Source organism: Mus caroli, unplaced genomic scaffold, assembly GCF_978045245.1.
Source record: "Mus caroli unplaced genomic scaffold, Mus_caroli_1 scaffold_16, whole genome shotgun sequence".
Classification (NCBI taxonomy): domain Eukaryota; kingdom Metazoa; phylum Chordata; class Mammalia; order Rodentia; family Muridae; genus Mus; species Mus caroli.
In genome coordinates, this window is record NW_028227271.1 from 12,239,193 (window position 1) to 12,266,077 (window position 26,885).

The 26,885-nt window shown below is 39.6% G+C and overlaps 1 protein-coding gene and 1 pseudogene across 1 annotated transcript in view; one reads left to right on the forward strand and one right to left on the reverse strand.

Moving 5' to 3' along the window:
- The first annotated feature begins 1,872 nt into the window (after window positions 1–1,872).
- LOC147000716 (eukaryotic translation initiation factor 4 gamma 2 pseudogene) lies at window positions 1,873–3,222 on the forward strand (annotated as a pseudogene).
- An 11,001-nt stretch (window positions 3,223–14,223) lies between these two features.
- The window catches only part of Muc19 (mucin 19, oligomeric), a 92,631-nt gene continuing 79,969 nt past the window's right edge, over window positions 14,224–26,885 (reverse strand). The window contains 9 exon segments of the mRNA XM_085831916.1: window positions 14,224–14,398; window positions 14,959–15,067; window positions 15,647–15,686; window positions 17,647–17,757; window positions 19,705–19,742; window positions 20,041–20,203; window positions 20,290–20,321; window positions 21,895–21,924; window positions 23,416–23,469. Of these exon segments, the coding sequence (XP_085688042.1) occupies window positions 14,224–14,398; window positions 14,959–15,067; window positions 15,647–15,686; window positions 17,647–17,757; window positions 19,705–19,742; window positions 20,041–20,203; window positions 20,290–20,321; window positions 21,895–21,924; window positions 23,416–23,469 (752 nt within the window).

Consider the following 26,885-nt stretch of genomic DNA (forward strand, 5'->3'; position numbering starts at 1 on the left):
GGAAGTGGGGGGGAGGGCATGGGGGACTTTTGGGATAGCATTGGAAATGTAATTGAGGGAAATACGTAATAAAAAATATTTTAAAAAAATATATCCAAGAAGAAAAGCTTTTCTTTCTACAGTCTCGACTTCCTTTCTAGTGGCAAGTTCACACTCTGTCACTATTGTTACTGCTGGTGCATTTCTTAGCTGATACCAGCATCAAGCTTCTTTGTGATTCCAATGTAGACTAAAGACCAGTGGCCTCCAAGGAGCCTTCTAGCTGTTCAATGCCAGGTTGCAATGGTGAAGCAACTAGCCTCAAGACCTGAGAAGCAACCAGATTCTTGACCTCTCCAGTGTGAAGATAGTGACTGTAAACTATCCAGTATGCTGTAAGCCAATCTGATAAATCTCCTTAGTAGTAAACAAGGCCTGTTCCCTTCCTCTAAAGAACCCTCCAGGGAAAAAAGTCTTTAGTGTGACCAGAGGTGTGCTCTATTCAGCCATAGCCTCTCAATCTATCCAAGCCTATGAGAATTACTACCACACTTTTAAAATTTGGACTTTGTATTCTTGTAATCTAATTTAGAATGTTTCTATAGTTGGTCATTAAATTTAGAGACATAACTGTCTACATGCAGCTTTGCAATTGATAACAAGACCATTTTATAAAAATGCTATTTGGGGCTGTTGCACCATCAAATGTAAATGTCTGGTATCTATATCCTTGGCAAGTTTGTTACTATGAAAGAAAAACCCAACCTGCTGAAAAATAGAAGCAAAACAAAGGAATAATTTGGCTTGCGGTGTGGCTGGATAATAGAGTACTTTATATGAAGCCTTGAAAAAGAAAGCATTTGATTGATTACACACGTGATTGTCTGATGTACTTGAGGGTGGTCCCGTGAAAGTCCTCCCTTAGCGGTGGATTGACTGTTTCTAATTGGTTTCGCTTCAGATTCACTGTGATGTTCACATTCCACTTCAGTCCACTGTGGATGCTTCATGAGCTGTCTCAGTCCCTCTGAATTAAAACATCAGATGCACCAACACTTTCCTAAAGGTGACCAAAGAATTTTTCTTTTCTTTCTAGTAACACTATAAATTCATGGGTATGTTTTTTTCACATTTTTTATATCATATTTTATTTTGTATTCACATCAAATACATCGATGTGTTTTAATGCATTTAAATAGTTGTTATTTTGATGCTCATATTGGCTTCTGAATGGCCAGTGTGAGTTCTTTGGCATATCTTTCTCATGAATTTGAAAGGTTTAATATTTCCATGGTTCTTGGGGTAGAGAGATATCTTAGAATCGTTTTGTATCACTTAGGAGAAGAATCTTCCTCAAGAAGACATTTTTCTTGTTAGTTGAAACTGGGGCTTGAAGACAAAGGCTTACATAATCCCCTAACCGATGCAGCTTTTAGACAAATGAGAGACAAAGCTAGCAGTATACAGATGTGTGTGTGTGTGTGTGTGTGTGTGTGTGTGTGTGTGTGTGTGTAATAAATCCATTTTTTCCTCTCATCCCCTGCTCCCAGAATGATGACTCTGAGACTATTTATTACTAAATGCCTAGGTCACAAGCTTTGGCTCATTCCCTAACTCACTCACAACCTATTTAACCCATTCAAACTATTCTGTCTTCCACATGGTTAGTTACCTCTCCTCAGCTTCATGCGTCCAAGTTCATTGTGAATACGAACAAGTTCAGCTACCTGTTGGTTTATGACCTTCTCTTCAGCATTCTTAAGGGAATCTCTCACACCTCTCAATATTTTCCCGAATCTTCTCTCTTCCTGCCAGTGTTCCACTTCCTATTTCCTGCCTCAGCTCATTGGCCATAGGTTTTTTTATTGGCAGGTGATGCTTATAAGAGACCGAGAGTGGTTAACCGAACTTTTTCAACAAAGCAAGGTCAATATGCAGAAAATGCTGCCAGAAATTGATCAGAATAAGGATCGAATGTTGGAGATTTTGGAAGGAAAGGGATTGAGTTTCTTATTCCCACTCCTTAAATTGGAGAAGGAACTATTGAAGCAAATTAAGCTGGATCCATCCCCTCAAACTATATATAAATGGATTAAAGATAACATCTCTCCCAAACTTCATGTAGATAAAGGATTTGTGAACATCTTAATGACCAGCTTCTTACAGTACATTTCTAGTGAAGTCAGCCCACCCAGCGATGAGACAGATTCTTCCTCTGCTCCTTCCAAAGAGCAGTTAGAGCAGGAAAAACAGCTGCTGCTCTCTTTTAAGCCAGTGATGCAGAAATTTCTTCATGATCATGTGGATCTACAGGTCAGTGCCCTGTATGCTTTGCAGGTGCACTGTTACAACAGCAGCTTCCCAAAAGGCATGTTACTTCGATTTTTTGTTCATTTCTATGACATGGAAATTATTGAAGAGGAAGCTTTCTTAGCTTGGAAGGAAGACATAACTCAAGAGTTTCCAGGAAAAGGCAAGGCTTTGTTCCAGGTGAATCAGTGGCTAACCTGGCTAGAAACTGCTGAAGAAGAAGAATCAGAGGAAGAAGCTGACTAAAGAACCAGCCAAAGCCTTAAATTGTGCAAAACATACTGTTGCTATGATGTAACTGCATTTGACCTAACCACTGCGAAAATTCATTCCGCTGTAACGTTTTTTCACAATATTTAAAGCAGAAGCACGTCAGTAAGGTTCCTTCTGCATAAGGTTTTTGTAGTGTGATGTCTTAATCATAGTCTACCATCAAATACTTTAGGAGTATCCTTAATGTTTAGATAGAATATTAGCAGCATGCAATAATTACATCCTAAGTTCTCAAGCAGAGGCAGTCTATTGCAAGGACCTTCTTTGCTGCCAGTTACCATAGGCTGTTTTAAGTTAGAAAACTGAATAGCAACACTGAATACTGTAGAGATGCACTTTGCTCAGTAATACTTGAGTTGTTGCAATATTTGATTATCCATTTGGTTGTTACAGAAAAATTCTTAACTGTAATTGATGGTTGTTGCCGTAATAGTATATTGCCTGTATTTCTACCTCTAGTAATGGGCTTTATGTGCTAGATTTTAAAATCCTTGAGCCTGGGCAAGTGCACAAGTCTTTTTAAAAGAAACATGGTTTACTTGCACAAAACTGATCAGTTTGAGAGATCATTAATGCCCTTGAAGTGGTTTTTGTGGGTGTGAAACAAATGGTGAGAATTTGAATTGGTCCCTCTTATTATAGTATTGAGATTAAGTCTACTTAATTTATCAAGTCATGTTCATGCCCTGATTTTATATACTTGTATCTATCAATAAACATTGTGATACTTGATGTAGTTGTACATGACTTCAAATAGTATCTGCAAAATAATGGAGAACTCATTTGGTTTTGAGGTATGGATTTATCTCCGTTTAAGAACTTGGGAAATTTTAAATTTCATAGTCTTAATTAGTAGTGATTGAGCCTGTAACACCCCTTAATTCAAGCATTAAATTTTTTTTCACCTCAAAAAAAAAAAAGAGATTCTCTCTACACTTTCTCGACAAGATGCCTGCATGACTATGTAAATTCATAGAGAGTTTTGCACATAAGGAATGAGAAAGTAAATGCCAATTTAATACTGATGCTTCTAATTTAAAAAAAAAGAAAAAGAAAACAAGAAAAAATGTAAGCTATCTTTGTTTTTTTAAGTGTTTGTAGTACATATTTCTTAACTTCACATCTTGGGTTTTTCTAAAAGATGTTTCCTAGGAAACCGTGACAACAAGAAGGGGAAGTATCACCTATATTCGGGGGCATTTTTGTTGTCATTGTGGATAAATCTGTAAACTGGTTAACCACTACTCTACAAATGACACATCATAATAAATGATACTACAAAGATATTTTTAGTGATTCTCTTACTCTGTGTCTAAACTATTGGTGACTTGTATAAGGTTTACTCCCCAGTGTATTATAAAACTACATATTATTGTCACTAAGCACTTTTATTTTTCCTGCTATGAACTGCTGATCATTGCTTGGCCTTGGCTGCATTATGAAACACCTCCAGTGTTAGCAGCTTGGAACACTATAGCATTTATTGCTTTCCACAATGATGTAGAGCACAGGTGGCTGTTTGGGACTTCTGTGAGCTGGTTGGGACTAAATACATGAGTATAATTTCACCCATTTGAGGCTTCACCTGTGATGATGACTTTGGGGGCTCAGCCATCATGGAAACATGCATGTGGTGGTGCTCATCCTTCAGGAGGCTAGTCTAGATTTGGTCATAGAATGGACAGAGTCTCAAGAGAAGAAGGGCAATCATCCAACCATCTAGTTCTATTTTGAGGTCTCTGCTTGTCCCTCCAGAGTAGGTCTCCATTTAAGCTCCAGACTCAAGGATTCAAACAGACTTCATGTAGCAGAGGCTATTCGTGAAGGGGTGGAAGGGCTGGGACCATTTTGCCACCTGCCTCCCATACAGGATGTGTAGCTACTGACAATAATGGTGGTTTCAGTTCTACTTTCAAGCAAGCATTTACCATAATCAGCCTACTTCGTACAGATCCAATCAAAAAGCCAACCTTTGTCTCTTTGGAGAGTATTCGTTGACTTCTAATGCTACTCAAATGAAACCAAGCTGCTTGCCTTTTGCCCCGTGTAATCAGGTATTAGACTTCTTGTGTGACATCATCTCACACCATTCCTCCCAGAGATCTTCCTGTGTGTGTAGTACAGGCTCTTGATTTGGATGTTTCTTCTACTAGAGTGCTTTTCAACTCTGACTTCAAAGGCAGGGCTTTTTCTCATTCTCACCCTCAGAAAGGCCTTCCTTTCAAGTATCACGGGAAGATACCTCTCTGCCAGATACATAGATGGCCATGCTTTGAACCTTTAGGCTGTGCTCTTTTATGATTGCTCTTTATATCCCCCACAGGACAATCTGTGAACTCTATGTAGAGATTTATATGCACTTATAACTCACATTCAGCATATTATACATATATATGTATATATTAACAGTGTTGTATATTTGATTATACATATACATATATATAATAACATTGTATGCTACTAATATATGTTTGATATTTCCAAGGCCTAGAATAGCAGATGTTTGGGGAATAATTATTGAAAGATTCAGTATGGAGTCTATTCCTTCATACTTTCTAATGGATGAGCTTGTATTTTACAAGAGGACATGATTTCAGAACAAAAAAAAACAGGATACATGACTTTTCAGCCAAATGAAATATGAAATATTAGTAATAACGTCAATGACTTCTTTGGATAACCTTTTAACCACAAACCATGTCAATAGAGATAGAATGCCCAGTATTAATATCACTAGCAAAAATATACAGAAAGTATATATTTTTATTTATATTAACTTTATATTAACTTTTGTTTCTCTGTCTGCATATGTATGAAATATATACTCTTGCCTTAGTTGACCATAGAATTTATATTTAAGGGCCACTGAATTAACTAAAAGGATTTAGATGAAAGAGAATGTGCTTTTGGTCTGGCTTTGCTTTACCAGCGTTTTCATCTTTCTTAGTGTTTCTACTGCTGTGACATACTTGCACACGGATGGCACTACCCACCATGGGCTATGCCCTACCTTATTGTTCACTAATTGAGAGAATACCTTACAGCTGGATCTCATGGAGACGTTTTCTCAACTGAGACTCTTTCACTTTGAAGACTCTAGCTCATGTCAAGTTGACACACAAAATCAGCAAGTACTCCATCCAAAGACATGATATGTCACACATTGCACTTGGGCTAACCTCGTATACAATATGGGGTCAGCTTATATCCTACTGACATTCATTCTCTTACTCTGCGTCTAAACTATTGGTGACTTGTATAAGGTTTACTCCCCAGTGTATTATAAAACTACATATTATTGTCACTAAGCACTAATCAGCCTACTTCGTACAGATCCAATCAAAAAGCCAACCTTTGTCTCTTTGGAGAGTATTCGTTGACTTCTAATGCTACTCAAATGAAACCAAGCTGCTTGCCTTTTGCCCCGTGTAATCAGGTATTAGACTTCTTGTGTGACATCATCTCACACCATTCCTCCCAGAGATCTTCCTGTGTGTGTAGTACAGGCTCTTGGGGTGTTCAAAGCATGGGGTGGGTATCTTCCTGATAGGCCTCAGAAAAAAAAAATGCACAGCTGATGCCTCCTAAAGGCTTTGGCATTGCCAAGATCTAAATTTTTAGTTTCATTAGATGTAATTCTAACTGTACAGAAAGACAAATCCACACATGACTGAACCGAGTTCATGGGTTGTCACAGAGCCACTCAGTGCATTTCAAGGAAAATTGATGGACGATGCTTCCCATGATGCTGAACACTCGGTAACATCAATGAAATCTGCTGAACATTCTTTGAGGAGAAGCTGTTGCCCTGAACAGTAAAGTACAAGCAAGGAAGTGCAGCCAAAGCCCCATGCTCCTATAACCCATTTCCTAGAAGGGCCCAAGAATGTTTGGAAATCAAGGCAGGATTAAGTAAGAAGTAAGGAATGGTAAGAAGTAACAGGTGAGGATGGGCTGATGAGAGGTACAGCATAGCATCATTTTGTCGTGCTGCTATTCGGTGCATTGCCAAGAAGAGTTAGACTGTAGAGAAGGAGAACACAAGCTCAAACTGGAAGGAAAAAAAAAAGGCAGATCTCAGTAACAATATGGAAGCTTGGTTCTCACAGCCAAGCCACATAGGCTTAATGGTGGCAATGGTGGGCAATGTTATATGGAAGGTTAACCTATGACCCCTCTCAGGTAGACTTGCTAAAGACTGCAAGGGGATATTTTATCATCTTTTATGGCTAAAGATAGATATTAACTACCTTAAGATACTGGGGAGAGTAGCAGTAGCTGTGGAATAGATAGATCTGTACCCAGACAGGGACATCAGGAAGTGTTTAAGTGAGGGTGGATGAGGAAAGACTGGGTTAAGTCAGTGAATGCTTGTGGAATGCTTTAAATATCATTCTGAACCCCATAAGTGTATTAATGAGCTATCAATTGTTGCATGTTAGTCAATGTGGTTTTAAGTGGAAGAGAATAGACAAAAAGGACAGCGAAGAAAACAAGGGTAGTCAAAGAATTCATTACATGTGGCTAGAATTTGCATAGGAAGTCTCCAGAACAGAGAATTTCATTATCTTTGCGCATGCAGGCATTGGTGTTATATCTTGACTAATGATAAATATAGTCAGCATTGCTCAATTATTTCTCCTCTACAGGAATAGTCTTCAAGTGTATTTCCTTGAAAATTCGGATTCCTATGTTTACTGGAAGAAATTCGCTTTTGGTAATTAAGAACAGTCTAAATTAGCTATAGAATTTCATCTATGTTACTGACCAATAATCCTAACAGTAAAATTAAAATGGACACAAATAGGGATGGAGAGATGGCTCAGCCATGAAAGGCTAGGCTCAAAACCAAAACTATAAAATGGACAAAGGTAATTTCAAAGACAAATTATTCCATCTTGTAAAACTGACCTGGTGTCACGGGGCTGTAGTCCTGTCTACAGAGAAACTCCTGGGGGCTAGACTACTTGCCTAGAATATGTGAGGTGTTGGGTTTGATCCCCAGTACTGAGAGCAAATATGGGATACGATGAAGGAACGCAGTTAACTGATTTTTTTTCTATTCTCATAAAGCTCCTTTAAGACAGTGCCAACTTCCCCCCTCCCCCCGCACCATCATAGGAGGAGCGCAAACAAACCGATTTCAATGTTTGTCACTTTTGCCTTTTCATTTCACAAGAAACATTTCAAATGCTTCTCTGAACCTTTCTTCATGACCAGCTCATTTTCAACAAGTCTCTAGCCAAACTTGGAGATCCTTGCTATCAGAGGCAGTCATCTTCTTATCCCCTACAAGTGCCATTTTGTTGGGTCAACATCTGCAAGTCTGCAGCTTGCAAACCTGTTTCTAGAGCTGCAGAGAAACTCAGTACTGAAGACTGGCAGAATGGCAAGTTGCGAATGAGAGGATTTTCAAAGCAATAGGCTAGCAAATATAGATCCTTTCATTAGTTCTATTCCATACGTAAGAGAAAGAATTTGAAAAAAAAGATGTTAAATAACCTGTTAGGAGATAGTGATTATGTCAACAAGGATATAGAGAAGCAATGTCAGTGTGCGTGTGTGTGTGTGTGTGTGTGTGTGTGTGTGTGTGTGTGAGGGGGATGTAAAATTGCAACTCCATTTTGGAAGATGAGGAATTTCCTCAAACTGTTAAACATGAGCTCAATTCCATACATACACATACATGTGTGTTTCAAAATATATAAACAGAACCTGCTCAATCTGTATAAGGTTACATGTGTGCATGTTTTCTGAGCTGACCATTTGATGCAGGATAACCAGTTATAGTGCTCTCATCCCTGGAGAAGGCCTTTTTTCCTGATACCAGCATTTCTTAGTTGCCTATAGATCTGTAGGTAGGGTTAATGCCTTGTAAACATTTCCCCTCTCTACATTATTGGGTCTACTGGTGCTCTCCTCATTAAACTCAGGTTTAAGCGGCCCCACTAGTGAGGCTTTATGGGTGTCGCTTATGACATTACCGAAAGACACAATCTCACAGTCAACTCTGTGTTCCTCTAGCTCTTAACAATCTTTCCACATCCTCTTTTGCAATCATCACTAAGTTTTAGGTGCAGGACGGTAGTGCTATCGACGGTGGTAGTTATGAGTAGGTCCCACAACTCTACTTTTGGATAGGTAGAGGTTTTCTGAGATGATTTCCATCTCTTGCAAAGAGGCTTTTTTTTTTTTTTTTGGATAAGGGGGAACTGCACTTCTCTGTGTGTATAGGAAGAGTATTTAGACTGTCATGAGGAATTACAGTGATTTAATAAAGTGGTGCTTCTCCTGCAAGACCCATGCCTTCACCATCTTTGTGGTAGTTAGCTTGGTTTCCAGTGAGAGCCATGTTTTCCTTCTTGTTGGACATGCCTAAAGTCCAATTACAGAGCTGTTGGTTGTTACTAGGACGTGAATTCCATAACTGCATCCTTTGGGTTATCATGCCATGCTGCCCAGGCCATTGTTATGGATCATAGGCATCATAGCTGGATACGACTGTCCTTTTGTTCCGCTTTTCGAAGCTTACATATCACCTTTCTATACTATGAAAGTTGTTAGTCCTTCAGACCAGTTCCAGTTTAGCAGTCTCTGGGCCTGTGTCCTAAGTTGTCTATGGCACGGGGACTTATTGTTCACTCAGGAAGCAGACAACCAAGGACAGCAGCAATGGTCTCATGATTTGGGAGTGTCTTGTACAATCCTGAGCAACTGGGAATGGCAGAAAGATAGGGCGGCAAGCTCCGCCCCATGCTCTCTAACACTTCAGTGAAACCTGAGCAAACAGGTTTCAGGCTGGGGAGGTTACAGCTAGGCAGGGAAGAGTGGTGTGAGCCTTGGTATTGGGGTTGGTCTGGTACTGCTATGTATTCAAATGCTAAATACTGTTTCCCAAGCTCTGATTGCCCCATGATGAGCAAATTCTCACATTCTCACACACAGCACCTTTTGTTGTATAAAACTTCCTCCCTGAGTTAATTGGTTAATTAACAGTTAAAGCCTCTTATTGGACACTAGAGAAAGGCAAGCTTGAGGATCCAGTGAGAGGTCTCAAGAAAGACCAAAAAGAAGAAAAAGAGCAAGAGTGGAGGAGTTCACCATGAGAGGAGCTAGACCATAAGCACATGGCCAGGAGAAACAGCAAGTAACGAGACATATGGTGGGTTGTGTTAAGTTAGAATAGCTCAAAACCTGCCCAATCTAGGCGTATAGCTTGAAAACAAATACCAGAATTGTGTGTTTTGTGTATGGGATAGATAGAATAATATAATTATGCTACACTTGGACCTGCCCAGTGCAGTACTGTTCTTGGTGGGCTAGGAACCCAGAGTCTGCATAGTGCTTAAGCTCAACTGTCAACCCAATGAGATCTAGAATCACCTGGGAGTGGAGCCTCTCTGCATTCCTGTGGAGAATTATATTGACTACATTAATTGAAGAGGAAAAATCCACTCGTTACAGGTAGCAGCAGTCCCTGGACTATATAAAAAAGGAGAACCTAGACCGAGCACAGGCATTCATTGTTCACTGGTTCCTGACTATGGAGACAATGGGACCTGTACGTTCAAACATTTACTGCCATAACTGTCCTGTCACAGTGGGCTATATATTATGGTACTGTGATCTATTGTCATAGTTGGGCTTCCTGTTGCTGCTAAGAAACACCGTGACCAAAGGCAAGTTGGAAGGAAAGGGTTCATTTGGCTTCCATTTCTATATTGTAGTCCACCATTGAAGGAAGTCAGGACAGGATCTCAAACAAGGCAGGAACCTGGAGGAAGGAGCTGATCAGAGCTCATGGAGGGGGTGGTGCTCACTGGCCTGCTCTGCTCCTCAGAGCTTATGCAGTCTGTTTTTTTTTTTTTTTTTTAAAAACCCAGGATTACCAGACCAGGGATAAAATCACCCACAATGGGCTGGATCCTCTCCCCATCAATTACTAGTTAAGAAATTGGCTAGAATTGGATCTTAGGGAAACATTTTCTCAATTGAGGTTCCCTTCTCTCAGATGACTCTAACATGTGTCAACTTGACATAAAACTGGCTAGGACAGCTAAAATTAATCCTTTCTCCTTAAAGTTGCTTTGGGTAGGGTAGTCTATCATAATAAGAGAAAATTAACAAGGACAGACTGATAACACTTGAAGGTTGTATGATAGGAACTGCAGGGCTGTCTCTATGTAAATACCAGGCCCTGCAGCTGCAAGAGCATCCCCTACAGGAGGACCTAATTGAGGACTGCCTGAGAGAGCAAGGTTTGCTGGCATAGATAATGCCAGCCAATCAGGTACTGCTGTTTAGAAGAGATGCTTTTTTTTTTTTTTTTTTGCTAGAATCTTGCTCTCTGCTCTCTGCCTGATGTTGGAGGGATTTTGGGAGGGAAGCCCTTTGGTCACCTGTTATCCAACTTCTAGGGTCTCACTCCTTGGGAAAGAAAACATCTTAGAACCATAGATTTGGGCCATTTTCTGACACCATGTTTCAGCATAGCAGGTCTGCTGTTGGGTTTTAAGCCCAAGGCCTTTATTTATGAGGATTGACTGATAATGTCCCTAAAGTCTTGATTATTTTAATGCCTGGTCCCCATTTAGTGGTGTTGTCTGGGGAGGTGTAGGAGGTAGACTTGTTGGGGTAAGTAGGTCACTGTGGGTGGGCTTTGAGATTTTAAAGCCATACTCCATTCTGTTTGTTCTTTGCTTTCTCAATGCAGTTTAAGATGTGATTTTTTTTCAGCTCCCTTCATCATCTAACGTGTCTGACTACTGTCAAGCTTCTCTGCCAAGAGGTAACGGATGTTTATCTCTCTGGAACTGTAAGCTCCAAAGAAATCCTCCCTCCTATAAATTGATTTGCTTGTGCTGTTTGACACAGTTATAGGCAAGTAACTAATACAGTTTAATACCTCTTCTCTTGGCAGATGCAGAACATGTTTCTCCAGGCAATTTGATTCTGAGAATAGGTAATGTAGGCAACCCTGTATTTCCTGCCTAGTTCAATGATTCATTCTCTCTCTCTCTCTCTCTCTCTCTCTCTCTCTCTCTCTCTCTCTCTCTCTCTCACACACACACACACACACAAGAGAGAGAGAGAGAGAGAGAGAGAGAAACACACAGTCTTCTGCCTATTTTCTTAATGATGTACCTTTTGTATGAATGACTGTTTAAGTTTAGATGGATGGCTCTGTAGGGATAGTGACCGCTGAGCAATCTTTCTCAGCTTCCTTGGTCAATATATTTTCATCTTCCTTTTATTTGTTCCAAGGATCTAGTTTAGCATAGAAGGGATAGTCAGGCTGCATGCAATTTTCCATGAACAGTTTTCAGTGAGCAGATATTTCGATAAAATTATCTGTTGCTATTAATTCTAATCCTCAATATGAACACACAGGTATATATGCCAGTGTTTTAAGGGAAAAAGTGTAAGTCGCTGAATTTATTATCTGGCTTTCATTGTTAAGTTTCACTACCAATTTTCAATAAAAGATTCTTTATTGCCAACAATATGCTAGATCCTCCTCTAGATGTTGGGAATAGAGTTATTAAACATAGATGCAAATTCTTCTTTAGAAAGCAATTGCAATTTAGAATAACAATGGCAGACAAATAGGCTTTAGAGGTGACTGTAATCAGAAGTGTGTATAGGTCTTTGAAGTGCACAGATGTGGATAATGAGAGGTTGATAATGTTGGCATGGTTAAAGGTGGAGAGAAAGACATTAAAATAAAAATAGTTCCAAAGGAATACTCCCAAATCATAATTTTAGATTTTTGAGTTTTAATAATTTACTTATTTCATGAATCTTGTGATCTCAGAACATTAAAACAGTGTGCTTCACATACAGAAAACTGTGTATTTTTTAAGGAAAGCCAGGGGAGGATTATAAGTTACTAGAGTGGAAGAAGGCTCCTCCTGTAGTTCATTCCAGCTATCAAAGACTAGCAAAGACTGAATGGGCCAATGACTGCATCTTTCCACAATCAATCTTCAGACTTCAATAGCACAGCCATTTGAAGAGTTCTAGAGAATGATGCATATACAATTCAGATTAAGTTACCTCAGAGAAGACGCTAAAGTCAATATTTTTATAAGATGTCTTTATTCAGAATGCTCTTGGAAAGCAGACTCAGGCAAGAAGGGAGCAAGACTGAATACAGGAAGAAATCAAGGCACTGGACCTCTCAGTGGAGGCATCTGCCACCACTGTAGGGAGGTCATGGTCTCTTCTTGTGATTAGAGAATCGGTCCTTTTTACTGACACCCATCAATCACTGGGTGCTACTCTTTCCCACAAAGGGAGAACCACACAATGAGGCAATCTCCAAAGAGGGTAACAGCCAAAAATGCTCTTCTGGTGTATTCTCAACATGTATGAAATAAATACATTATTTGGGGAAGAGTATATAGACCTACACCACAGCACTCTAATAATAATCATAGTTTAATGATGTTTCAAGGTGCACTTGTACTAGCAAGCTCCAAGTATTTGCTTGCATTAATTAATTTGACTCATTGATTAATCATCTACTGAAGTGGACGTTGGGGGGAAGTTCCTAATTGCATAGTTTTACAAAAGTACTAAATGTTAGACCTTCATTTAGAATCATCATGTATGATTCCACAAGCAGCTTTGACTCTGTATTTTTACCGACTCATGTGTTTGTGAAAGAATGTGTACAACTTCTAGGTCTTGTCCTCAAAGGAAAAACATCAATCACTCCCCACTTCCCATTCCTCTCTCTTGTTTACTGCATTAATATTGAGATACTATGAAATAGAGGGGATTCCTTTGAGCCATCAAGGTAGAAGAAAGAGGCAAGTTAAAAATGATAGAACAAGAAAGAAAGAAGGAAGAGGAAGAGGGGGATGAGGAGGAGGAGGAGGAAGAGGAGGAGGAAGAGGAGGAGGAGGAGAAACAGCAGCTAGACAAAAAATGAACTTTTATATCTGCTGAGTTTATTTCAGTTTCTTATGGTTTAACTTTAGTAATTTAGAGATAATGACCCATAACCTCTAAAAGTGGTGCCAAAGTGCTTGGAATAAGATATATATCCCTTGTTATGCTTGCCTATGTTGATACAATGTATCCAAATATGAACTGAATGAAAGGAGGAATAAGATGCAATAACAAAAGTTGGAGTCCACAAAATGAAACTATTCACAAAGGGCCAATTATGGATTTCAAATGGTGTGGAAATAGCTAGAAAAATGCATGGGGAAGCAAGAGTAGAAATGATATGAAACTCTTGGGAACAATTAGGAAGTCACAATGTCCCAGAAGAGGGTGATATGGCACAGGGAGAGTGGTGGTTCAGCTGGGACAGGGACATGGAAAGGAAGGGAGAGTACATTGTTATTAAGTATCAAGAGGAGAGAGGGAATGAAACAGAGCGCTGGCCTGAGGACACTGAGAGCTGTGACTGACTGGCGTTCTCTGTTAATCGCAGAATTCACACTGTGTCAACAAATCCACGTCTTCACCAAGTCCTTGCACCATGGCATTTATTTTCCAGCCAGCATCAATAACAGAACAAGGACAACCATGCCTCATGGTGAGCCTCGCCTTTTGAAGAAGACAAACTCACACACATCCATTCTCATTCTTTAATGATTCTTTTTCTATCCTTCTAGAATAACAACAACTGGAAAGGCAACAAGGGCATTAACTGGCTTTAGACTGTTCACACTGGTCCCGACAAGAGCAGGTGGTAGTGTGCCTGTATCTGTAAGGGATGGTTCTGCCGTCAGAACAGTCAAGTGTAATGTCCCTGAACTCATAGTTTTCCTCACGGCAGCAAGAGCAGGAATTCTCCAATTGAAAGGTCTCATAATTGTACCTAAAAGAGAGGAATTCAGTGAGAAACGCTTCAAAATATTTGCAAACGCTACATATCCTGACACCAATGCTTGCATTCTAATGGCTTCCCTAAATGGCTTAACTCTGCTCTTCTTCTAGATCTTGAATCCCTTCCAGCTACAAAAAAATTCTGATGCAGATCAGTGACAACCGGCACTTGAGATGAAAACGAGATTAGAAGAAAGAGTTGTAGCTGCATAATGGGAACATTAGGGTGCAAAAATGTAAATAAGGGATTTTTAAATCAATACCAAGTTATAATTATTCTCACGACATTAATCTCATGTAAACTTTTATATTAAAAATCATATAGTGCCATTGTAAAATTCAACTTTAAAATGACTTGAGTAATGCCATTCCTTTATTTTCACAGCAGGATAAGCATCTTTAGAAAATGGCCTAAGAATAACCTAAGGCTAAAATGCTTACTTCTGGCCCTTGGATCTTAGGATTTTATATATTTTTCATTGTGTCCTAATCAGGCAGTTCATGCATGACAAACTGAGTGAATGCAGAGTACACATTCCCAGGGTAACTCACTTGACGGTCCTTTTGCACTCTCCTACGCATCTTGCCATCTCGACCCTCTTCCTGCAACCGTTGTACTTAACGGTCACGTTCACAGGGGTAGTCCTGCAGTCATTCTTACCTAAAGCAAAGAGCAAACCAGACCAAGGATGGAGATTTAACATTTTGACAATCACGAGGCGTTGTCCTTTATCTTAACCAATGGGAAAAGATGTGTCAGCTACTTCCCCATGCTATGAAGGGGGCCATCCACCTCAGTCCCCACTGTGAAGAAAGAGGGGCCAAGGGCAGTCAGAGCAGAGAGAGGAGGATGAGCTATTGCTGACAAGCATTTTCTTATTGTGGATTACATAACCTTGTTTTCGACTACACAGATTTACAACACAGATTGCTGGTGTTAGGATAGAAAAGAAGTCTGTTGTTTTGTTGTTGTTGTTGTTGTTGTTTTTATGGGTTTTTTTACACAAGAATAAAATAATATTCTCTTTTAAATATAACTGGTCATTATTTTTTTCCAATCTACTGACAATAAATAACTGTAACACCCTTTGCATGCATATCGGTTGGCAGCTTACATTGTGACCTAGATTTCTGTATTTTAACATACCTGGTCAAACCTTCTACTAATGATCTGTCACTCTGTCTTAAGGAAACCTTCTCAACCACTTAGATATTTTTCTATATACAGAAGTCAACTTACATTTGTAGCAACATTTATTTGAATCGTAGATTCTCTCTTCCTGCAGGAACAAAAGATTGGAAATATTTAATACTGAATGAATTATGACATTTCTTAATATTGTAGGGAAATGAAAAGAGATAAACATGCTGACATCAGCTCTAGGGCTAGGCAAGTGCAGAAGGAGCTGAATTTGGTAATAAACAGGAGACTGAGTGTTTAAGATGGAGACTTCGCAATGACAGGAAGAAAAGACAGAAGGATATGCAAATATGACAGAAAACAAATGATGCTTCACTTTCTTCAAAGGAAAAATTCTGTAACACAACACCACACGCCACCGGCTTCTTTCACTCAAGATCTGCACTTAAACTTTGTTTCAAATCCAAACCTTCCTAACTCTTAAGGTGAGAGACAAATAAACTACTGAAATAGAGTATTAGAATTCTAAGATAATGGTTTAAGCTTATGTTATAAATTACAGATTCAGAAAGAAATGTTGTAACTTAATAGTAAACATTAGATAATTTTAAAACAACATATATTGAATGTGTTGGCACAAGCTATAACCATTTGAGAAGAGGGAACTTCATTTAAAAAAAAAAAAAAAAGTCCCAACTTGATTGGCCTATAGGAAAGCCTGTGGGCATTTTTCTTGATAAATGATTAATATAGGAAGGCCCAACTGACTGTAAGCAGTGCCACCCCTGGGCTGGGGGTCCTGGGGTATATAAGAAAGCAGCCTGGGGAAACCATTAGAAGAAAGCTATTAAGCAGCAACCTTCCATGGCCTCTGTATCAGCTCCTGCCTTCATATTCCTGCCTTCATATTCCTGCCTTGAGTTCCTCCTGTCCTGACTGCCCTAGTGATGGAGTGTGACCTGACAGTGTAAGATTAATAATCCCATTCCTCTCCAAATTGCTTCTGATCATGGGACTCACCCCAGTAATAGAAACTAAAATACGGAGGCTGAGAAATATAAATAGTACAGATATGTGTCATTTTAGAGAATTTGAATTTTTATAGGAAGCAATTAATTTTCCATGAGCTTTTATTGAAAAATATGTGTTTTTTAGTTTTGTTCATAAAATAATGAGGGGGATTTGGCTCAATAGTTAAAGAATGCTTGTTGCATAATATAATAATAATGATAATAATTTTCATTATTATTATTTATTGTTGTTTTCAAAAAGATTAAAATTTTAATTAAGCATTATCAAATACTTTTCATGATCTCACATCCCTTTTATATTCAGAACCTCTTATTCTTTAATTATTATTGTTTTATATATATGTGAATATATAAAATATATTTATAAATATGTATTTACATATTTAAATTTATACAGACACAGACAGACAGACAGAGACAGAAATTTTTTTGTTCTTGTGGAGGTCCCCTTTCCCCCAGTGTACATGGTAGCTACACAATTCACCATTCACATTCCATTTCCAGGGGATTCTACACCTTCTGACCTCTGAGTGTATAAAGCACACACATGGTGCACATACACACATACAGGTAAACACTCAGACACAAAAGTAAAAGAAATACAAAATATAGCTCATTTTTTATAATAACCTACTTTTAGAATAGCATTAAGCGAAGCGGGGCACATGCCTTTAATCCCAGCACTTGGGAGACAGAGGCAGGAGGATTTCTGAGTTCGAGGCCAGCCTGGTCTACAAAGTGAGTTCCAGAACAGCTATGGCTATACAGAGAAACCCTGTCTCAAAAAACAAAAACAAACAAACAAACAAAAAGCAGGAATAGAATTAAGCTAAGTTTTATAGGGCTGGAAAAATAAAAGCCTGTTTTGGTTTGAAGAATATAGTCAACAAAAGCTGACATTTCTGGAATCACATGTCTCTTGATATGTGGATTTGTATAACTATCCAAGAAACTAACCACAAACTTATAGCTTTTGGCCAACAGCCAACTTTTTCCAAGAAGCAGGAGGGAGAAAATGGTCTGAGTTGAGCTTGAGAGGTGGCCTTACATATTAAAACCATGACTTACTTCTGCACACCATGTTTGCTTTGGGCAGTCCTGAACCACGGCCACCAAGCCTGTGGGGTTGCAGGTGTAGGAGAGGCATGGGTTGCTTGGGTCATCAAAGGATGAACCAATCTGCAAGTTAAGTGGGGGAGGGGGAGAGAAGAGAAAGTTATTTGCCTTGAGATATAATTGAACTTAGCTATTTAAAACTTTTTTAAAAAGAGAAAGAGTGAATGAAATTTCTGATTTTAGTATCTGTGAAGCGACGCTTTCAGTGGTCAAGTAAACAGTTAAGGAACGGTGGTTCACATATCTTCAACTTCAGTGAATAAATCAAAATTCTCCACTGGGGACATAGAATGCATCAAGATTCTCTATCTTCAAAACAAAACTCACGATAGTCACTGGTATATATCTAAGGAAATTCTTCAAGAAAGGATGTTTTATGGTAAGCAAGAAGTTCACCAATTTTTGTGCTCCATCCTTCAAGAAAAATAAGATATCTAAGTTGGAAAAAATGACACAGAAGTGATTTATTGAATTAAGACTCCTGGGTCCACAAGATGTCTTGGTACATGAAAGCCCTTGGTGAAAGATGGATGGATAACTTGAGTTGGAGCCTAGCAATCCACTGTAGGAAGAGAGAATTGATGCTTAAAAGATACCCATAGCCATCACACATGTGCCATTGTACATGCTCCTATACTAATAACATACAAAAGTTTCAAATGAGGACTAACAGGGGCTGCGGAGATGGCTCAGTGGTTAAAAGTACTGGCTGCTCTTCCAGAGGACCAGTGTTGGGTTCCCAACACCCACACGGAGGCTCAACATCTACATATATCTCAGCTCCAGGAAATTCAGTTCCCTCTTCTGCCCTTTGAGGACATCAGGAACTCACACGGTACACATGCATAGATGCAGACCAAATACTTATATAGATACATAAAAATAAATAAATCTAAGGTAAAGCTAATGTCAATTACTCCCAAAATGGCTTACTTCTATGTTTGTCAAAGCTCTTTGAACTATTCTGTAATTAACTTCTGCCCAACCTTCAAAGTACAGACTGAGAAGTCATGTTTAATTTAGACCAGTGGCACTCAAATTTCCTAATGCTGCAACCCTTTAATACAGTTAGTTCCTGATGTTTTGGTGACTCCCAAATATAAAATTATTTTCACTGCTACTTTATAACTGTAATTTTGCTACTATTATGAATCACGATATAAATATTTGATATGCAGAATATCTGATATACAACCCCTGTCAGAGGGTCATATTATCCCCAGAGGAGTTGCAACTCACAGGTTGAGAATCTCTGATTTAGAGCCTTAGGCCATAGAATCTCCAATAAAGTGAAATTTTATAATTTACAGAGTCACACCTACTTTGGACTTGGAATGTTGCAAAGATCAGACTGAAAATTGAGCTTGGCTATTGATTTGTGCAAGTAGAACTGCCTCATGCATCCCTCCCTCCCCCACCCCCCCCCCGTGTGTTTCTTAGCATGCTTCGTCTATTTTGGTTTGAGTTTTAAGTATGTAGGGGCCACACAAGCTGAGAGTGTTGATATCAGTTTGGGAATCATCTGACATCCCCGAAAGTTAAGCCCTGCCCTAACTGTGAGCTCAGTGGCCCAGCCCCAGCCTGATATAGGCTAAGCTCCTTCGTGGGTGGAGCCCTTGAGATTTCTTGTTTGATTTCTGACAGTTTGGCCATCTGATCTTTCTAGTTGTAATTACACTTGAACTCTGTTCATTGATTTGAGTGTTGCGCAGTATGTCTTCTCCATCTGGCAAGACCCTGGGGAAATTCTGTTCAGAGATTGACTGCTGGCTCGTTTAATGATCTGGTGCACCGCCTCCTTTGGAAGGGGCAGTTTGTGTTGCTTTTTATGTGAGGCGTTTTATGTAAATCGTGTGGGCAGAGAAACACTTATCCTTGGACTTTAACAAAGTGTTTTTAAAATCCTTTTTAAGCATTATACACTGAACCACCCTCCCCCCCCCCCGGTGTGGCTTAGCATTGCATCTAGTCCTATGATTACATAAATAAAATAGAGATAAAAAGCCTTACCGCATAATCAGTATTGTTAAATAAACATGTTCTTGGTTCTGAAAAACAAATATAATATGCTCCTTTATTATTTATGAAGTAGTAATTGTAGATGAGATCATACTTATGAACCAATTATGCTTTTCTGAGAATAGCACCGTTGCCCTTGAACCTATTTATGCTCTTAATGTCTCTTGATTCAGGTTTTTCTTTATTACAATTATAAGTTTTAAGAAGAACCAATTTGGTTTTATTTAATGTCATGTGTGACATATTAGCTCAGAAATACCCCCTTGAATGTCTAAGTGGGCAAACAACGTGTGTATTTAGTTCATCTGGTGTGTTACAGACACATACCACAGTGGCCAATCTCACAGCAGGAATCATTCGATTTAAACTTCCTTAGTTTCTCTCCATGTTTGCACGTGGGTGGAGAAGGACACTCTTTAGGTTTGCAATCTACAACCTGTTCTTCAGTACAGGTACACTGATGGCAATTTGATATCCATACGTCCCCAGGCTGCAGATAAAAACCATGTTTAGACTTTTTTCACCAAGAGCTAGAAAGGAAATTTAGATTAAGAGAGACCAGAACTGCATGCTTACAGATTTCTCTTCTCCCAGTGGACCATGACACACTGTGAACAGAAAGTGATAAGTTCTAATTAAAGTCTGCAAATTACAACCACTTGCAATTTATAGATGACCAGCAGGGGGCGCTCCTGTGATTTTAAAGGTATACTTATGGCGATTGGGGGTATCCACAGTCAGATCAATCACACCTACCTGCTCCCAGCAAAATGCTTTGTGTGTGTGTGTGTGTGTGTGTGTGTGTGTGTGTGTGTGTGTGTGTACACTATACTGCTCACTGTCATATAAACTGCTTCCTGTCTCTGCAATCCAATAGGTACTAAGATATTATCATTGGCAAATCCAAAGAGCCGAATTTCCTTAATCATTTGAATTCCCTGTCATAAGTGCCATTAACTTTCACATGCAAAAAAAAAAAAAAGTGACTTATTCTTTATATTGAACATTCGGAAAACTCTGTCCATACTCAAAGCTCTTCTTACTTCTCTCGCTTTGTCTCTAGTCTTTCAATGGGACTTTTACTCCATGACATCCAACACTGAGGGGAGGCTCTCAGACTTCTAAGGCGTTTGAGACCATCAACACTCATGAGCAAGGACACTGCTCTGTCTCTAGGAATACAGATCTGCAAGAACCTCCCACATAAATGGATGTGACAGACTGTCTTCTTGCCTTGGGCACAGACTTCTCTTGTAGAGTAAATTGTTCCTAGGAGCCCTGCTCCTTAATTGCAGTCTGTCATTCAGAGTACCTACAAGTCCTCTTCTCTCGCCCTCACTTTAAATCTTTCCTTTCTTTACTCTTGGCGAATCCACCTCCTCCTCATCCATCCAGCAACTCAACTGCTGAGATTCCTTTCTGGTCTAGTCAGTTCCTTACACCACAGCCACAGCAGTTTTCCTAACGTCTAATTATCTAATTGTGTTCTGTTTTAAATGCTAGTCATCTTTTAAAATCAATGCTTTATTCTGGTTTCCAAGCCTCCCATATTAAAGCTACATTCTTACTCAGCTCAGCCCTCTAAGTTATTAGCTCTGTGATAGTCTACTTATTGCCATAACATTCCACTTCTACAACTTACATTCTCCACAGAATGCATATTTACCCCCTTAGAATGAATTTTACTGACTGCCATAATGAAAACGGTATTTTTAAAATCTTTTCTTTCCCACTAAATAAAGTAAAAACTATTTCTTTATTGATTGCTCACTGCAAAATACATTATATTATCTTAGAAGTAGTGGAAATTCAATAAAGTTCTCAGGAGTTATTAAACTCAGGCACACCTGCAATTTTCTCCCAGAACAATGTCCCCAAAAGCTGTATGGGAGAGTTTGTTAAATGATCGCCGTTAAGAGAGCAGTGCCATTAAGTACCTTTGATCAAGATAGGTAAATTTATGAAAGAGCTGGCAAGAGAACTGATATGTATTGCCTGGCTGCATTTGTTTGTGGACAAGAAAATAACTATTATACATTGTTTGACAAGTAAAAGGCAGTTTCATGCACTTAGCTTATTCTGAAACATGCTGTGGCCTGTCAAATCCTGGAGTGACTGCAGATACCAAATGTACAAGAAGAACAACCACTGTAGAACTGCTCTGGAGTCAGGGGCACTCACCTGGGGTTGGTGGGAGTGAGTCTGGACACACTGTGAAAACAGAACACAGGTTAGCCTCTGAAGGTTTGGGAATGGTGTCATGGTGTTGGAGAAATGACTGATTCCTATAATGCTGAAACAATTGGCTATACAGCCAGGCTCACACAGATCACCTGTCTTCTTGCTCTGTACTGTTATGGCATTTGACATCCAACTATTGTAAGGCATTTCCTTTAGAATTCAAAATTTAATATAGAAAATAAAAATAAAGTTGCATTGTAATTTTTCTTGGAAAAGAACACTGATGAGTTAGGCCCATGAGTAAAGAGAAGGATGGTCTCATGACATGGGAATATAATTATAGTAACATAGTTTTGATCTGAAGAACATTTATCTTCTTTTCTACTTCTTGAAATGCATTAATTTTGTTCCATCCCTCCCTGATGCTTTAAGCAGATAAGATGCATGTAGCCCATTGAGTTTCTCTACTTCACAGATATGGGCTGGACATATTTTTGAAATTCTAATTTCAAATTTTAATTAAAAATTGCTCAGGGTCAAATTTGTACTGTTATCCTACCCTGCCAAAAGGAAAAAAAAACTGGCCTAGGATAGGGTACTTATAAATTTAACATTTCTACATGTTTACCTGAGGTAAACAGCTGTTACCAAAAACTGAAAATAAAATTATAAGATATGTGAGAATTTGGAAGATTAAATGCCTCTAACTCTTTGTCTTTGTTAATGCAATCTAGGATATATTCTGATTATATATATATATAATCAGAATAATCATCCTTTAATTTCCACCCTGATAACAGAGGCGCTTTCTCTAAGCCATGCCATTCTCCTGATAAAATTAAGAGGAGGTCTCATTTGTTGTGAGGATGAAGCTACCTTTAAATTTGGAGCTCAAATCTTTCCAAAACTCTTCTGCATTTCCTAATCTCCCTCCTTGGCCCTCATACTTGCATTGCCAGGGGCAGGTTCCTGTCTTCCCCCTGCATCTTCATGTCTCTGTTTTCATGGTTGGTAGAAATTTGCTGCCAAACTAAACCCTTTCCATTCTGGTGCCTTCACTCATGACTATCAACTACAGAATCACAATATTCATATATATTTTTGAATGATCAACAAAGAAATAATAACAACAATATCTGTGCCTAGAATTCCCTATGCCCCCACTACAAAGGTTGCAGCATGGCAATCACTGTCTCTTATTGATGCTTCTGCTTCTTACGTATGCTACAAAGCCCTTCTTCCCATTTTAGGTACAGGAAATGCCAGCAGTCCATGAAGGAATTGGAGGTCTTCTCATACTGACCTGTTTTATTCTCAGTGTTTTGACTTTCTGCTGCTTTTGCAGAGGTTTCTAGGGCAAAGAGGATGACAATACAGTGCTTTACTCACACTAATCACAATTCAGATCATGTCTCTCTGTGCTCACTTCAGTTATAACAGATTCACAGGCAAGGAGGACCCCATGTGGAAGAGATAAATTTTGCAGGATTCATTTGATTCCCCTGGATCTCTCCATATTACCTGGCTGGGATATGTTGGGGCTGGTTGTGACTCCAGGTGCTACCGAGGTAGAAGCTGCAAAGAAAAGGAAATATAGATGATTCCAGGATCGACACCCTCCATAACCTTCTTTTTGGGAATCTCAGACTGTCAGGTATGGTGATACAGCCAAGAATCTCAGAGCTTGGTGGGCTGAGATAGAATTAAAAGTCTGAGACCAGTGTAAAGTACATAGTGAGACCCTACTTCAAAATGCTGTAGCGTTCTCAGGCTGCGTGCTATGTCTTAGAAGTCAGGTGAAAGCCTTTGTGCTCAAATGGCTTCCAAGCTGTGTGATAAAAGAAAGTTTTCCTTCTTCCTGGCCCCCATTTTGGCCTGTTTTCTTCCCAGAAAACCTCAATTCAGCTCCTTAGGAATGAAGCCACAGAAAGCTCTGATGGGCAATACAACCAAGATTCATTTGTTGGTCCTCCATTTCCAGACTGAAAAACCATAGCAATGCTTACCCACTCCAAAGAACAGAATGGATTTGAATAAATTCACGTTTCTTATCTTCGATAAGGGACCCTTCTTATACCATTTTTCTCTCATCTGCCATCTACTACAGAGATTGGCTGTCTTCATCTGTAATCTACTACAGACCCTGAAGAGCCACCAACCACTCTAAAACTCTAAAGTCTCAAAACACGAGTCACTCACTAGTTGCTGTTCTAACTCCAGTGTGTTCTCCAACTTCTAAAAGTTATAGCCTCTGAACAGAGATGGGGCAGAGCTTGGGATGTGAACATTTGGAAATTGTGCAGCCTTGTGAATTTACACACATTCCCTAGGAAAGGCATCAGCCTCTGCAGGTCAGAGACAAAATTTCCCAATTGTATTCATGAATCATGCATGCAGGAACTCCCTGGGGCTACATGGGTACCAGTAGTCACTCCTGCGGTGACTGAAATCATAGAAAGATGGGTCTAATCTATCAAGCCCTCAAGCCTAAAATTAGGATTTGAGTTTAGAATAAATGTATGTGTTTCTTGAGTCAATTTTCTTGCTTCTACTGATGCATTATTCATGATACCTGTTACACCATTTACTCTAAATATATAAAGGCAGTTCACATGGAATAATGTGTGGTCATCCAGGCAATTTGTACTCAAAGATAGAGCTGGGGGAAAATTCTCCCAAAGACATCACATCACACAATGTAAAATGAAGGGTAAAGCCATTAACTGCCTAGCTGAACGGCAGCATCTGAAGTTCTGGCACTTCTCTGACAACTTGTTGTCTCCATGTGGACAGAGCAAAGCAAAGGAGTCCAGAACCATGACTAGTGAAAGTTTGCTGTGCATTTGTGGCACCCCATTACTAAACTCCTCCTGTTAAGTCATTGGTTTCCCTATGTTGGGACCACCAGATGCTAAATATAGTCATGCAAGAGATACCCATGGTATCTGACATAAAGTGGGAAGGAATAATGATCACAGTAAACCTCCATTATCATCTTAAAGTAGTGGTTCTCAAACTTCCTGATGCCATGACAGTTCTTCATGTTATGGTGATTCCTCCAACCACAAAATCATTTCATTGTTACTTTATAACTGTAAGGTTGCTGCTGTTGTGTATCACAATATAAATATCTAACATGTAGGTTTTCTGATATGCCATCCCTGTGAAAGGTCGTTCAATCCCCAAAGGGGTCAAGGCCGACAGGTTGAGAACCACTGTCCAGAGAGAATAGCTAGCAATGGCATATCATCTCGTTGGTAACATTTTTATGCATTTAACTGAAACAGAACTCTTTGAGCTTGTACTCCCTCCAACTGATGTAGTGATTCCTGAAATGACAAATGGAAAAAAGAAAACTTATTGCACATTCCATCTAGTTTTCAGCGAGCAACCTATGTGAGGACCCCTAATGTCTGCCTAAAGTGACTCCAAGCCAAGTCTCAAATGGAGACGATGTTGATCCTCCTGCAGCTCCTAAAAGAGCACTTCCCTTATGTCCGTGAAATAAAACGGAACTGTCATTTTTCATCAACCAAAAATCATACACCTGGCATTTATTCCCACCTGGGACACTGGTGTCACTGACTTCCGTGGAAGTTGTGGCTTCTGAAAGAAACAGACAAAAAGATGGGGATTTGGAAAGGCGATCACCTACGTAGAGCCATGCACCCTCCTCTCAGAACGGTTCGCTCACCTTGGCTGGAATTTCCAGAGTCCCTGGTCACGCTCACAGCTGCACTGGTGGAACCTGGGACAAGAAGGCATGGGATCAACACGGAGGCTGTTCTTCCCTGGCACAATCAAGGGATATAGCGAGAGCTTTCATTCAGGACTCTGCTGAGCAACTCTGGGAGGTGTCGTTCAGAATCTGCTTTGTTAACCTGGCAATTCTTTGAACATGTGCTTTCATTGGCCTTTCTGTTCCTGGATTAAGGTCCCCCACACACACATCCCAATTGTTTAATAAATCTGTATTCCTACTGCTTAGTCACAAGAATCATACCAAATTAAATGAAGGCATTTCCTAAGAAGCTTGTGTGGTAATAAACTTACCAGACAAACCTGACAGAATCTTCACCCTGATGGCAGACTGGGACATGAGTATCATCTCTAAAGAAATAAAAGCCTTCGTCTTCTTTATTTAGTAATATCTTCTATGTCTTTGTGGTTTTAAGACTAGAAGTTTCCATAGAACATATTGCTCCTTTGGTAAATTTACAGAAGACATCTCCTAGTAGAGTCACTTGAGTGGAGTTTTGTCATAAGGAAAATCACCCATATTACCTCCAGGGAGTGTATCCCATGATGTTCTATCAATTGGTCATTGAAGCACCAACCTAAGAAATGCTAATGTGTTTGAGTGGCACAGTATTGACACCATATGTTGTACATCTGATATAACTTTGTCCTATGTCCCAATAGTTTGACAAATATCAGAAACTAGACGTTGGGGAGAGTTTTAAGGAGTTTCTTGAAAATGAGCCTGATGCCTGTGATCGCTTCCACTTTGGGGAGTCCTACTTTCTCCCAGAGTAGTGGTGGCTTTTGAGAGGGGTGAAGTCAAGATAGGCAGCTGGGAATCTCCCCCCCCCAACCCCGTAGAGGGAGCCATTGAAGATATGCTGGCAGCTTATTACCTCATCTGTGTGACATCCAGGTCCAACCCCAGTGCTGGCTAATTAACAAAGGACCTCAAATCATCACACTGATTGATGTTACTCTTCCACCGACCTGCCTGGAGAAGAACCCGAGGGTATGTCTTCCCAAGGCCCCCTCACAGCTTCCTGATGAGTTAAGAGTCATATATATGCCCAATGACCCACATCAACAAAGTGATCAAGATGGTAACGCTCCCATCTGAAGCCCACCCCTAAAATTCCATCTATGATGGGATAGAGGACAAGGAGGCCTTCTCCCAAATTCAACTGTCACTACCCCAGTTGCCTGGCCTCTTGATGCTGCAGTAATGCCTATCACGGTATAAGAAACAA